Source organism: Lissotriton helveticus, chromosome 5_1 (assembly GCF_964261635.1).
Source record: "Lissotriton helveticus chromosome 5_1, aLisHel1.1, whole genome shotgun sequence".
In the NCBI taxonomy this organism is placed as follows: domain Eukaryota; kingdom Metazoa; phylum Chordata; class Amphibia; order Caudata; family Salamandridae; genus Lissotriton; species Lissotriton helveticus.
In genome coordinates this window covers 1083510382-1083523542 of record NC_136065.1, presented here as the reverse complement: position 1 = coordinate 1083523542, position 13161 = coordinate 1083510382, and the positions used below count along the sequence as shown (strand labels likewise).

General features: G+C 49.4%; 1 protein-coding gene across 1 annotated transcript in view; it reads left to right on the top strand.

Moving 5' to 3' along the window:
* Window positions 1-13161, top strand: part of ACTR1A (actin related protein 1A) — a 262729-nt gene that overhangs the window by 49659 nt on the left and 199909 nt on the right. The window contains exon 3 of the mRNA XM_078643654.1: window positions 11005-11080. Coding sequence (XP_078499780.1) covers window positions 11005-11080 — 76 coding nt within the window. The remainder of the gene's footprint in view (window positions 1-11004; window positions 11081-13161) is intronic.

Here is a 13161-nt window from a genome sequence, read left to right as displayed (position 1 = left end):
CTGTAATCGGCCCACTTTTTCCAAATCCGGAAGTGCTTGCGGGGGCATCCCCTGGCCAGAAAGATGGGCTGCTCCAGCCCCATGCAAAAGTCCATGCCGTTCTTCCAAGCAGCCAGGGGTGGGGCCAGAGGTGCCTTCCAGGCCCTAGCAATGTCCCGTTTAGCCAAGGTTAGACCAAGCAACAATAGATGACGTTTACAGTGGTTGCCCCCCACCCCTCCATAATATGTAATAAGGCCAGTTTCGGATCTCTATGCATCTCCCAGGCAAGTACCTCTGATAAGCATCGAAATACCTCAGTCCAGAACCTATGCAGCGCCGAGCACCCCCATGTGGTGTGTAGGAGTGTGCCAACCTCCGACCCGCACCGTAGGCAATCAGGAGAACCTATCATACCCGCCCTCCATAGACGCTCCATAGACGCTCCCTGGTGAAGTAGGTGCGGTGCAGGTATTTGAATTGTATGAGCCTCAGGCGTGTGGAGATCGCCGCCCCCCTAGGACTCGCTAGGGCCTCCATCCATTCTTCCTCTTCCAGCTCCCCCACATCCCCCACCCACGCTGCCCACAGTCTCTGTAGGTCAGGGGAACAATGTTGCACCAGGGACTGGTATATACGGGAAAGTTTTTTGTCCGGCAGTTCCCCATAAACAGTTTGGCCTCGAGTGGGCTTAAGTCAGGGAGAAGATCAATGTCAGTCCGATATGGTGTCAGCGCATGTCGAAGTTGACGGTACCGAAAGAATTGGGAGCGGGGCATCCCAAATTCATCCTGCAGGTCTTGGAAAGACTTCAGGGTATTGCCCGACATCACATCTCCCAAGGAGGAGATGCCTATTGCGTCCCACCCCCCGAAACCCCTAAGGGTCTCGGGGCAGGCGGCCGTTGTGCCAGAGAGGAGTTTCCCGAGTGAGTACATTCCAGCATCCCATCCTACGCAGCGCCTGCCGCCAGACAGAGAAGACCACTTGCGTGGCGGATGGAAGACCTCGTCGAAGCGGCGCCGAGTAGAGTAAAGCATTCATGGACGATGAGCCCATCAGGTGGCGCTCCACCGCATAGGCTGGATCGCCTCTGTCCCCATGCCACCAATCATTGAGGACCAACAAATGTGCTGCTTGGTAGTACGAAAGTACATCCGATGTGGCAAGGTCCCCCGTGTAAGTGGACATGAAGCACGTCCGCAGCGCAACTGGTACAGTCCCCCCTCTCACAGGAACCCGCCCAGCGCTGAGTTGACTTGCTGAAACCAGCGAGGCGGAATAGGATATGGATGGTTCTGTAGATGGTACACAAGCCGTGGGAGCGCCACCATTTTGAATATGGCCGACCTCCCATAGATGGACAGTGGCATACGGGACCACACCTTCAGATCCTCCCGTGTGCGATCCCAAACCGGAGTAAGGTTATGATCCCGGGAGACGCCCGCACTCTCCGACAAGTAGACTCCCAGGTACATTCATTCCCCCGGAAGCCATCTGCAGGTCCGCCGCCCATTCACCAACCGGCCGCCCTTCGCCCAGTACCCAAAAGGTGGATATACCCGGGTTCACATACAGGCCAGAGGATTCACCGAAAATCTGCAAGATGCGCAGCAGCCGCGTCCCGACCGATCGAGGTCCGTGAGGAAGAAGAGCACATCATCTGCGTATAATGCTATTTTGGCGGTAAGACCCGGGGACCACCGAAAGCCCTTGAGCTGGGCGTCTATGCGCACCCACGCAGCTAAAGGCTCCATAGCAAGTGCAAACAGGTATGGGGAGAGGGGACACCCCTGTCGCGTACCCCTCCAAACCGAAAAGGACCGAGAGACCGCCCCCCCAACGTGCACGGAGGCAGTGAGGTCGGTGTATAACAGCTGTACGTAGGCCAAAAAGTGAGGACCCAAGTTGAGGCGCCGTAGCAGGGCAAATAAGTACGTCCAGCTTAATGAGTCAAAGGCACGATCCATATCCGCCAAGAATAATGCAGTCTGCTCACCCAGACTCCTCCAGGCAGAGATCGCCACCTGGGCGTGCCTGATGTTGTGCCGGGTCGCCCTCCGGGGCATGAAGCCCGCCTGGTCCGGATGAACCAGATCGGCAATGTAGGGCTTAAGCCTGTTAGCCAGGGCTTTGTCCAAAAACTTGGCCTCCGTGTTAAGTAGCGATATTGGGTGGTAGGACGCGTGGCTCTCTGGGGGGCGACCCGGCTTCAGAAAGACCACTACCTCGGCGTGCCTCCAGTCTGGGGGGAGCACTCCACCCTCCCGCGCCTCCTCGATCACCGGACGCAGGCGAGGGCCCAGCTGCACATGAAATCTCTTGAAGAATTCACAGGGGAACCCGTTGGGGCCCAGCGCCTTACCGTGGCGAAGCTCACCCAGGGCCACGCTCAGCTCCTCATCCGTGAAAGGCTTGTCCAGTAGGTCCCGGTCCTTGTCAGGGACCGACCGCGGGGAAGGTCATCTATGAACCGCTGAACGACCTCGCCGGCAAACACTCCCGAGGTGCATATAGCCCCTCGTAGTAGGCGGCAAAGCTCTCCGCGATAGCAGGGGGCTCCGAGACCGGCGATCCCACCGAGTCCAACAACTGGGTTAGCGGCTGGGCGTGAAGAGCGCCCTGACACTGGCGGTGCAGCATCTTACAGGATTTGTCTCCCCATTGGTACACCCGACTACGGGTAGCCAGCCAGGCCTGTCGTGCCTCATCAAGCAGGACCGCTGCGTACTGCTGCTGTGCCAGGACTAGTTGCCACCCAATAGATCTACCACTCTCCTCCCTGCTCCTGCGTTCCAAAACCTCCAACTCCGCCTCCCGCCGCACCAGGTCCCGCCGCCTTTCCACCCGGGACGCCGCGCACCAGGAGATATCCACCCCACGCAAGGTAGGTTTAAGGGCCTCCCAAAGGGTCGTCGGGGAATCAACAGAGTCGTGATTGGCAGTCAGGTAATGGTCAATTTCCCGAGTCATATGCTCCCTATACTCAGTCTGTAGCAAATGCCATCCAGACATGCGCCATCGGAACTGGTGCCTGGCTGGACCTACACGAAAAGTGAGTGCCACCGGTGAGTGATCGGACAGAGCCCTCGGTAAGATGTCCGATGACACTATCCTCTGGGCCAGTCCCCTGGGTACAAACAAGTAGTCCAGCCTGGATAACGAGCCATGCACCGGGGAGAAATAGGTGTACTCTCGGCGTACGCCATGTCTATATCTCCAGACATCTGTCCAGTCAAGTCCCGTGGCTAGGGCACGGAGCTTGGTGGGGGTCCCTCCACGTCAACACCCGCGTCAGTCGCTCCCCTCTGCCACCGATCTATGCGTAAGTCCATCACGTCATTCCAATCCCCCCAACTATGGTAAGGGTGTCCGGCATTACACTCCAGAGAGACATGGTCTTCTCCACCAGGGGCCACTGCAACAGCGGCGGGGCATATATACTACCAAGTGTCAACTTGTCGCCCCCAACCCTCCCCTGTACAAAGATGTACCTGCCCTGAGGGTCGGACAAACTCTGTTCGTGTGTAAAGGAAACCCTACGATTTATGAGGACGGCAACCCCCCGGGAGCCCCTCGTGAACCCCGAATGATAAACATAGGTATACCCAAAGCGTTGTAGGTAGAGCGCTTTTGTGCCTAATAGGTGGGTCTCCTGTAGCAGCAGAGCATCTACCCCGGCCCTCTAGGCATACCGGAGAACCGCCCCCCGTTTCACTTTGTCTAGTTCCCCCGCACATTCCAACTCAGGATACGTAGTGTGCTTGGAGATACCCGCCCCACGTCATTAACAGTTGACATTTGAAGAAAGTACTGTATGTGCTACAGATGGCCCGAAGGACCAGCATGCAAACAGTGCAGTATACAGACAGCAGCAAAATAAGCGCAACCGAAACCCCCCACCTCAACCCAACCACCAACACCTCCCCCCACCCCGCACCTCCCAACATGGAAGCACCTGTCGCGGTCGGATCGCGGCCTGGCCCCCAACGGGGGACCGAGAGCCACCCCCTCCAATGGATCCCCTGAACATACCCCATAACTAGGGAGTCACCACCCCTACCCACCCACTCTTACAGGGCAGGTGTCCAGCCCAATACAGTGCACCTGAACATCCCGAGAGCAAACATAGGGTTCACTGTGAGAGTCGCAGTCCTCATTTCACCACACTTGGCAGCCCCTGCTCCAGACCGGGCTGCGGAGATGCAGATCCTGCACGAGATGCATGGCCAGACCCCGATCTTCTACGACGCCTCCGTTGACTTCTCAGTCCCTCACCGACCACTCCACTCGAGGAAGAGTTGGATTCACCACCCGGGGGCTCATTAACCCTGATTTTCACTGTCTCATCTGTCCATTGAAACACTTCCTCCGGGGAGTCAAAGAACAGCGTGCTGGACTTGTAAATAACTCGCAGACTCGCTGGGTAGAGCAAGGCGTATTGAAGCTTGAGTCCGCGGAGACTGGCCTTGGCTGCTAGAAATGATTGCCTCTGTTGCTGGACCATCCTCGTGTAGTCTGGGAAAATAAGGATAGTATCATTGCCAAGCATAAGCGGGGCCTTCACTCTCACCTGTCTCAAAATAGCTTCCCGGGCGGAGTAGTTTAAGAACTTGGCGATTATCGGCCTCGGACGTGAACCAACAGGGGGCTTCTGCATAAGGGCCCGATGGGCCCGCTCCACAACGAAGCAGCGGGAGAGAACGTCTGGGGGAACCAGCCCTCCAGCCACTGGGCCAAGAAGCGTTCCACATTGTCCCCCTCGCAGCCCTCCGGAAACCCCACAAAGCGTAGGTTATTCCGCTGTGCCCGCCCTTCTGCAGCTTCCACCCGCATGGCCAGGCCCTTCTGTAGTTTCTCCATCGCCGCCATCTTTTTCTTTAGAACGGATACATCGTCCTCCACTTCGGAGATGCGAGTCTCCGCACCGGTGATCCTTTCAACTGCGTTCCGCAGGTCTTGGCGGAGCAGCGTGACATCCACCCCAACTGCCCCGATCTTAACATCCAACATGTCCCTGGACTGTGTAATCGCAGCTAACAGCGCCGCATTATCCGGGGCCGGAGCCTGCGAACCTGCAGCGCCAGTCGCCGAGCCGGCTTCAGTGAATTTGTCTAGTGTCCCCTGCTTGGAGTGGCCACCACCCGCGTGGCCCCGCGTCATGGCGGCCGCAGCAGGCGAGACCAGGCGCAGGCCCCTCTGCACCAGGGACAGTCGCTATCCGGGATCCGCGGATCAGAAGAGGTCCAGGCAGGCCGACCGATCCACCACCACCGCCCACGGGCCAACTCGCGCGGCTCTTCAGGGAGTAAAGGCAGGAGAAGAGTTGCTGGGCGAGGCACCAGGCCACCACCGCGCCAGCTCAAGAAGGCAAATACCCAGGCACCATTCCAGCCCCGTGCACGGGGCACCACTGACCACCTTCGGGGTCCGACCTGACCCCCGAACCTCTCACCTAGGGAGCAGAGATCATAATCCAAGCTAGGGAAGGCGGAAGTGGGGGGTAGAGACCCCAGTGCCCCCAATCCCACCGCTCACCACAGGTGGTCAATCACGTGCAAGTCCGCCAGCGGGCAGCGTCCACACCGCCGATCCACGGGGCCCCAACCAGGTCACAGTCCAATAGGGTCGCCGCTGGCCCCAAAGCAGCACCAGGGGGGTCCCCAGCACGGACGCCTCTCCACTGGCCTCAAGGGCCAACACGTGACTCCCACCGGGGCTCGATCTAGCCCCCGAACTCCCCAACCTCCAGGGGCCACAGCCCAGCAGGACCACGCCGGCCGTGACGTACAAAAAAAGTGGGGGGGGGGGGCGATGCGCCCCCCGACCTCCTCCAGGCACACTCCACTCATCGCAGGGTTCACGGTGCAGCCAGGCACCCCGGATCACTCCTGCCAAGCCGGGCCACTTGCATCTGGGCCCCCGACACCCTCCACCTCCACAGGGTGCCCTTTGCCGATTGGTAAAGCCACCTGGCTGCTGCTGTTCTGCAGTCCCACACAAGGGTGCAGGGAGGTCCCAAAATGGCGGCTGCTCCCGCCGGCCGCCCAGGGATCTGGCCCTTCTGCTGCCCCGCAGCTCCTTTTCCTGCTCCCCAGGGGCGATCCCGAGCCCGCCAGCCCCGGGGTCTAAGCACGCTCCGCTCCGCTTCTCCTCGAGCGAGCCGCGCTCCGCCCACAGCTGCCTCTCCAACCTGCGGCGCCGCCGTCCAAGTACGCCCGGCCTGGGCTGCGCCAAAATCGAGGCCCCGGCTACAGTCCCAGCCGGACCTCGCAGGCCCCTCCGCCTCGCTGGGCTGCCGCGCGCCCCACAGAGCCGCCACGGACCACAGCCGCCGCCGGATGATACCCCCGGAGTATGGTAGTGCACTGCAACGTTGGGTGCCCTCAGGGATGCACAGGGCCAGGATGGACGAGCAGGATAGTTGCAGGCTGGTCGGAGCTCACGCTCTACACGACCGCCATGATCGCTGGCTAAGCCACGCCCCAAACCATGAGAATTTTGACGTAAAAAGGAATACTACTCACTACTTTTCACTCTCTACTACTCACTCTACTACTCTATTACTCACTCTCTACTACTCACTCTCTACTTCTTTCTACCACTCACTCTCTACTTCTTTCTACCACTCACTCTCTACTACTCACTCTCTACTACTCTTTACTACCACTCTCTACCACTCCCTCTCTACTACTGCCTCTCTACTACTCTTTACTACTCTCTCTACTACTCTACTACTCTCTACTAATCACTCTCTACTACTCACTCTCTACTCCTCTGTACAACTCACTCTCTACTGCTCACTCTCTACTACTCTCTACACTACTCACTCTCTACTACTCTACTCTCTCTACTACTCTACTCTCTCTATACTCTACTGCTCTCTACTACTCACTCTCTACTACTCACTCTCTATTACTCACTCTCTACTACTCTCTACCACTCAATCTACTACTCACTCTCTACTCTCTTTACAACTCTCTACTACTCACTCTACTACTCACTCTTTACTACTCTCTCTTTACTACTCTCTACTACTCACTCTACTACTCTCTACTACTCTTCACTACTCACTCTCTGCTACTCACTCTCTACTACTCACTCTACAACTTTCTACTACTCACTCTCCTCTACTACTCACTCTACTCTCTACTACTCACTCTACTCTCTATTACTCACTCTACTATGCACTCTCTACTACGCACTCTCTACCTGCACACATATGCACATATATATATATATATGTGTGTGTGTGTATATATATATATATATATATATATATATCGCAACACGAGCTGTCCTGACGCAGAGGTGGCACCTCAGAGTTGGTGCCAGAGTCGAGACCAGGACAGGGTCTCTTAAATATTTCACACAACGAGAATAATTACTCTGGCACTCCGCTTGGTAAGTTAAGTTAGTTTATTCCGCACACTGTGATGGCCTACGCGTTTCGAAAATATTGTTCCTTCTCACGGCAGTCTCATACAATTGTCCCTTTTCACTTTCTGTATTTATATGATTTAGACATTAGTGATGCATGCTGGGATATGTGGTTTACACGGTAATTTGTATGTAACTTTATTCAGTGACATTTATACAAAGTCTGCGCCTATTGTTCTCATAATGTCTTTTGACCGCGCTCGGTATATTTGTAGCGCTTACACCACCCTTATTCTGTTTAGTGTATTTTGATTGCAAATCAAGTGATTTTCACAAACGATTGCAATGCGTGTTCAATTGTGGGCTGAGTGCCCTTCTAATCGCTATGTCTGGCGCATGTGCGTGTCCTATTTCTGTGTATTGTCCCTTTATGCAACGTAAATTGACCTTTCATGTGTCAAAACGCGGCTTAGCAGTGTGTCACTGTACAAATATGGCTATAAAATAAACCTCTTCGTATACATTGGTAGTTGTTTCATCTTCAACCAATAACATTCATGTGTACAGTGTGATTTATTATCTAGGGCTGAGTGCCCTTGCCACTGCTTTTATATAGCCTCTGTCAATGTCCATGTCTCATAGTTCATTTACGAAAGTTCTAAGTCAGTAATTCTAGTACACAATGGTTCTTATTCCCTTGTTTCTCAAATTCAAAATAAAAGTCTTTAGGCCATTCCTGTTGGTTCAATATTTTCGTTTGTAGCATATTCCAAATTAAAGATGGAAATAAAGTTCTTCGTCCCCATTCAATCCTGCAGGCTGTTTCGTTTTGAATCTCATAATTAGTTTTGATTCCAATCTTCTTAGTTTGAGTTTCCTGTTACCTCCTCGTTCATGTTGTGGTATTGTAGCTAGTCCAAAGTATTGAATATCCTTCCAGGTTTTGTTGGTGTGGCTGGCAATATGTTTTGCCATCGCGTAAGAATGGTCTCCGTTTTGTATTGCCCGTGTGTGTTCCAAAATTCTCTTCTTTAACGGACATGTTGTGCTGCCGATGTATCTTTTTCCGCAGCTACATTGGAGCATGTATACCACATATGAGGTCTCACAGGTGATATAGTCCTTGATTATGAAACTTTTACCTGCTGGATCTTTCAAATTCTTCACATTTTTTCCCATCTTGCAGGCCTTACAAGTATGGCATTTGGTAAATCCCTTGTTTTTGTCATTTAGCCAATTGTCAGCTTTCCTGACCTCAAAGTGGCTTCGCACCAGATGATCCGAGAGGTTAGGTGCCCGCCTGTAGGTCATTAGTGGCCGGTCACCTATATTCCTACCTATATCAGGATCCTTTTGAATTATGTGGCAATACTTCGTCAAGATCTTTTGGATTCTGTAGCTTTCTTTGTTGTATGTTATGATCATACGTGGTGGTTCCTCTTTGTTTCTTGTCTCTTCTTTATTTTGTTTTCTGTTTTTCTCTTCTTTTGTTAGCAAGGTTTCTGCCCTTGATTTTTTTCTGGCTTCCACTTCTCCTCTCAGGATGTCAGAATGTTTATATCCCCGTTGTGCAAATCGCCTCTTAGTTTCTGTAAATTTCTTCTCCATTTCACTGTCCTCTGAGCAATTTCTCTTCATCCTGAGAAGTTCTCCGTATGGAATGCTTTTTTTAAGTTTCTCAGGATGAAAGCTTTGACCATGTAGTAGGCTATTGGTGGCAGTTTTCTTTCTGTGTACAGTTGTTTGTATTTTGTTGTCACCCACATAAACTTTGGTATCCAGAAGTTCCACCTCCTTGTCGCTTATTGAATAAGTAAATTTTAAGCCCACATCATTGTCATTCAGTATATTGGAGAAAATCTGAAATTCTGATTCAGTCCCCTTCCATAACAGGAAGAGGTCATCAATGAAGCGCAACCATAGCGCTACGTTCGCCATGTGATGGTCATTTTCTTCTCTCCAAACTACACTCCTCTCCCACCACCCCATCATGAGGTTAGCGTAGCTTGGAGAGAAGGAAACTCCCATCGCCGTTCCACATTTTTGCACATATACTTTCTTGTTGAAGAGAAATACATTATTATAGAGACATAATTTGATCATTTCTATCAACATTTTTGAGTGTTCAAATTCATTGATGGGACGTTGTTGCAAAAAGTATTGAATGGCTTTTATACCTATCTCGTGTTCGATTGAGTTATATAATGAAATGACATCTATTGTCACTAATAAGTATGTGAGCTGCCATTGTGTGTCCATTAATATGCGCAGAAAGTCCCCCGTGTCTTTGAGGTATGAGCTTAACGTTGGTACAATTGGGGATAAGAAGTGGTCGACGTATACAGAGATATTTTCATATAGACTTCCACAGCTGGATATGATTGGTCGTCCAGGGGGTTTGTTAAGTGTCTTATGTACCTTTGGGCGGAAATATATGGTAGGGGTGATTGGATATTCTACCATGAGGAACTTTCTTTCCTCTTCCGTTAAAAGACCTCCTTCTTTCCATGAAATCAGTTTTTTGCCTAATTCAACCATATAGTCTTGTGTTGGATTCCTGTGTAAGAGTTCGTAGTTCTTGGTATTGTCCAGTTGGCGCATACATATATAAACATATATATATAGATCCTCATATCTATTTAAATACAAATATAAATGCATGAATACATATATGTATACATATGCATGTTATGTACATGGAAGTTTGAAAAACACTAATAAAAGCAAAGCTAAAAAGCCACCTAATTACAAACAGAATTGCTTTAACTTAAACAAGGGCGAGACCTATTGCATTTTCAGTGTTTGTTTTTTTCTTTTTGTTCTGCGCAGTGAAACATCTTTCACCGAGCCTACATCGCTTCCTATAAACCTGTAGAAAAATGGGGATCGAGCGAGGTTACTTCCATGTCCTAAATGCTAAATAATGCTAAATTGTTTTTGAGCGAAAACGATGTATAAATCTGCGTAAGAGGATATGTAATATGCATTTTTGGGACGTGTGTAAACACTAAACTTTCCCTTCCGATTTGCCACAGTCGTACGAGTTCTCGCCTCCCTAGCAAGATAACATAACGCTAGTGTACAAACCCTAGGTTCTCTTGTTAAAGTTGCTTCCTATTGACCGTATTTTCATGAAGGAGAAACTCTTGAAGTTTTTGTTACAATGAGGCATTTTTGCAGTTAATCATTCGTCGAATCTTTGTTGCTTTCAAGGCGCCCTTGAGTGTGAAAGCTTCTGTGCTGTTGATGTGTCATTTGATGTTTATTTAATGTAGGGGATGCGGGTCAGGATAGCTTGTCTTTCAGTAAACATGTTGATATGTAAGTGGAACAACTGCATTATTTCTCGCAGCACTAGTCCAGGGTAGCTTTTTGACTCAGTGAGTCTCAACAAGTGTTGGAATGCTGCGAAGTGGCTGGCAGGAATGTACCTATCTGAATGTAACATATTTCTTAGTCAAAGTGTTTATTTAGCACGTGTGGTGCACCTCTTAATGTAACCTAACCGTGTGTTGAAAACTTTATATTTCTGAGTGACAGTGTAAATAAACTCATAGTGACGCAAATTGAAGTATGAGACTTCCATTGCTAAGGAATTAAGTTGTATTAGCAGGAATAATGACTGTACTCTGAAATTACTTACAGTGTTGGAAGGCCAAAACACATTCGAGTGATGGCTGGGGCCCTGGAAGGGGATCTCTTCATTGGACCAAAGGCAGAGGTAATATTGGTGCCTTCCGTATATAACAAAAAAGTAGCTCAAAACGTTTTGACACAATATTTTTGGGAACCAGTTTGCATTAAATTATTCCAATTCTCCATCCTGTACATCTCTTGTTTTGCATTATTATTCTTACTCCCACATTTGTTGCATAACGTAGTTGTTGAACATTGCTGATAGAAATGATTGTTAAGCTAGTCGTGTTTTCATTTATTTTGATTTGTCTCCCTCTTGTTTTTTCTATTGATTTGTTTCCCTACTGTGAAGCACGAGGTTCGGAATCTCTAGTTCCCATTTCCCCCTTCTATGTTTGATATTGTGTTGGACGTTTGAGAGCTCAACATTACATATATAAATCAGCACATAACATGAACCAAGCATAGGCATAGCCAATAGGTCTCGCTTTTGAGACCTTATAACTGTTTAGGTATGCAGCACAATATACTTGGCGCAACAACATTAACTGTTGCATGGTTAAACACGTATAAGGTCCCAAAGGTGAGTCCTATGCCAATGCTATTACGGTATTTTTGTTTGTTTCGAGTAGAGCGGGTAAGCCAGGTCCAAGAATATTTCAAATGAAGGCGTTAGCCCATCAGTAGTAAGATGCTTGCATTTTAAATGTTATATCTGCACTCTAACCTACTGGGATGTTAAAACAGTGATTACTGACCAGGAGAGAAAAAAAAGGACTACATTTGGGATCTAAGTTTTTTTTTTGCATTTTATGTGTGCCCAATGTACTAGGGCATTAGCCATTCCTGACTTTTCAATAGCGTATTGCATTGTGGGGCTCGTAGTTTTCCTTTCAACACTCATTATCGTCTCAAACCCTCAGTGTGCAAAGTTCTGCTAAAGTGCAAGAATTGTCTGAAGGTGTTAAACATGACAGACTCCACTTGTCAACTATGTTTTAACATTTTACAAAGCTGTCTACCTCATGTCAAAAACTGCTCATCACAAAAAGCAAAAGTAAACTCTGCATCCGTATTTTCTGAGGGCTCACTCTCACTCGTATAATGCATTAAAATAGGCATTGGCAATAAGAATTGTTTTGCCTTGTGTACAGAAGGTTTTACACAGAGCTACACAACAAAGGTAAAAGGTCGGAGGCGGCCGCAGTGCAACATTGCTCAACAAACACTAAGTAACTGAAAGGTGGTAGAGGCAGAACGACCACCTCACCATCACTCTCGATGCTACAAACAGGAGTTCTTCGGTCGGTCTGGACCTTCCGTCCGAACACAGAATATTCAGGAAGATGCACAAATATTTAGTTGTAGAGGGGAATAAACAGCCCTGAAGTGTTCCTGCATGGAATCCCACACCTGAGAGTTCAAAATGCCTAGTCTCAACTATCATGGTCAAAAACGCACCCAGCGAACTTTAACAATTGCTGCTTTTGCTAGAATGCAGTGTTTCTCAATGGGAGTCCAATTACTTGTTTCACTGACAGTGAACACGCCTTAAGATTACCATACGATACCGGTCTTTACACCCAAAACCTTTCAGTCAGACACAACTGTAGACTACAACTCACAGGATGCACCACTACAACTCACAGGATGCACCGTCTGGATAACGGAAAGTCCAATGCAAACAGTTTCATCAATTCATGCAAAACATTGCAGTGCAATGCGAATGTCAACCTCAGCCGCCAGCACAATACAATTACAAAAACAACAATTGAACATAACGCTGCAATTCACACATCTGTCTCACACTGAAATCATCAGCTGCCGCAAGAAAACCCATTAAACCACACACTGAAGTACAGAACAAGCATTAGTTACACTCAGATGATTCTTTGACCAGACTATCAATGTCAGGAATTTTGACTATGGAGTGTTTGGATTCCCAATCTTTAACAATTCTTTGGGAATGCAAATTTTCCAATTAAGATTTGCACTACAAATTGCAACAAATTTTCTTCAGTTTGTAGTAACCAACCGATTTGCTAAACCATCTAGTTTGCTGAAACCATCCCGTTTCCAATAACTTTTGGCGCCTCTCAGAATTAATAGGGGTGATTGATAGATCGTGGCTGTGTGCGAGTCTTCAAAGATTAGAGCCCTAAACAT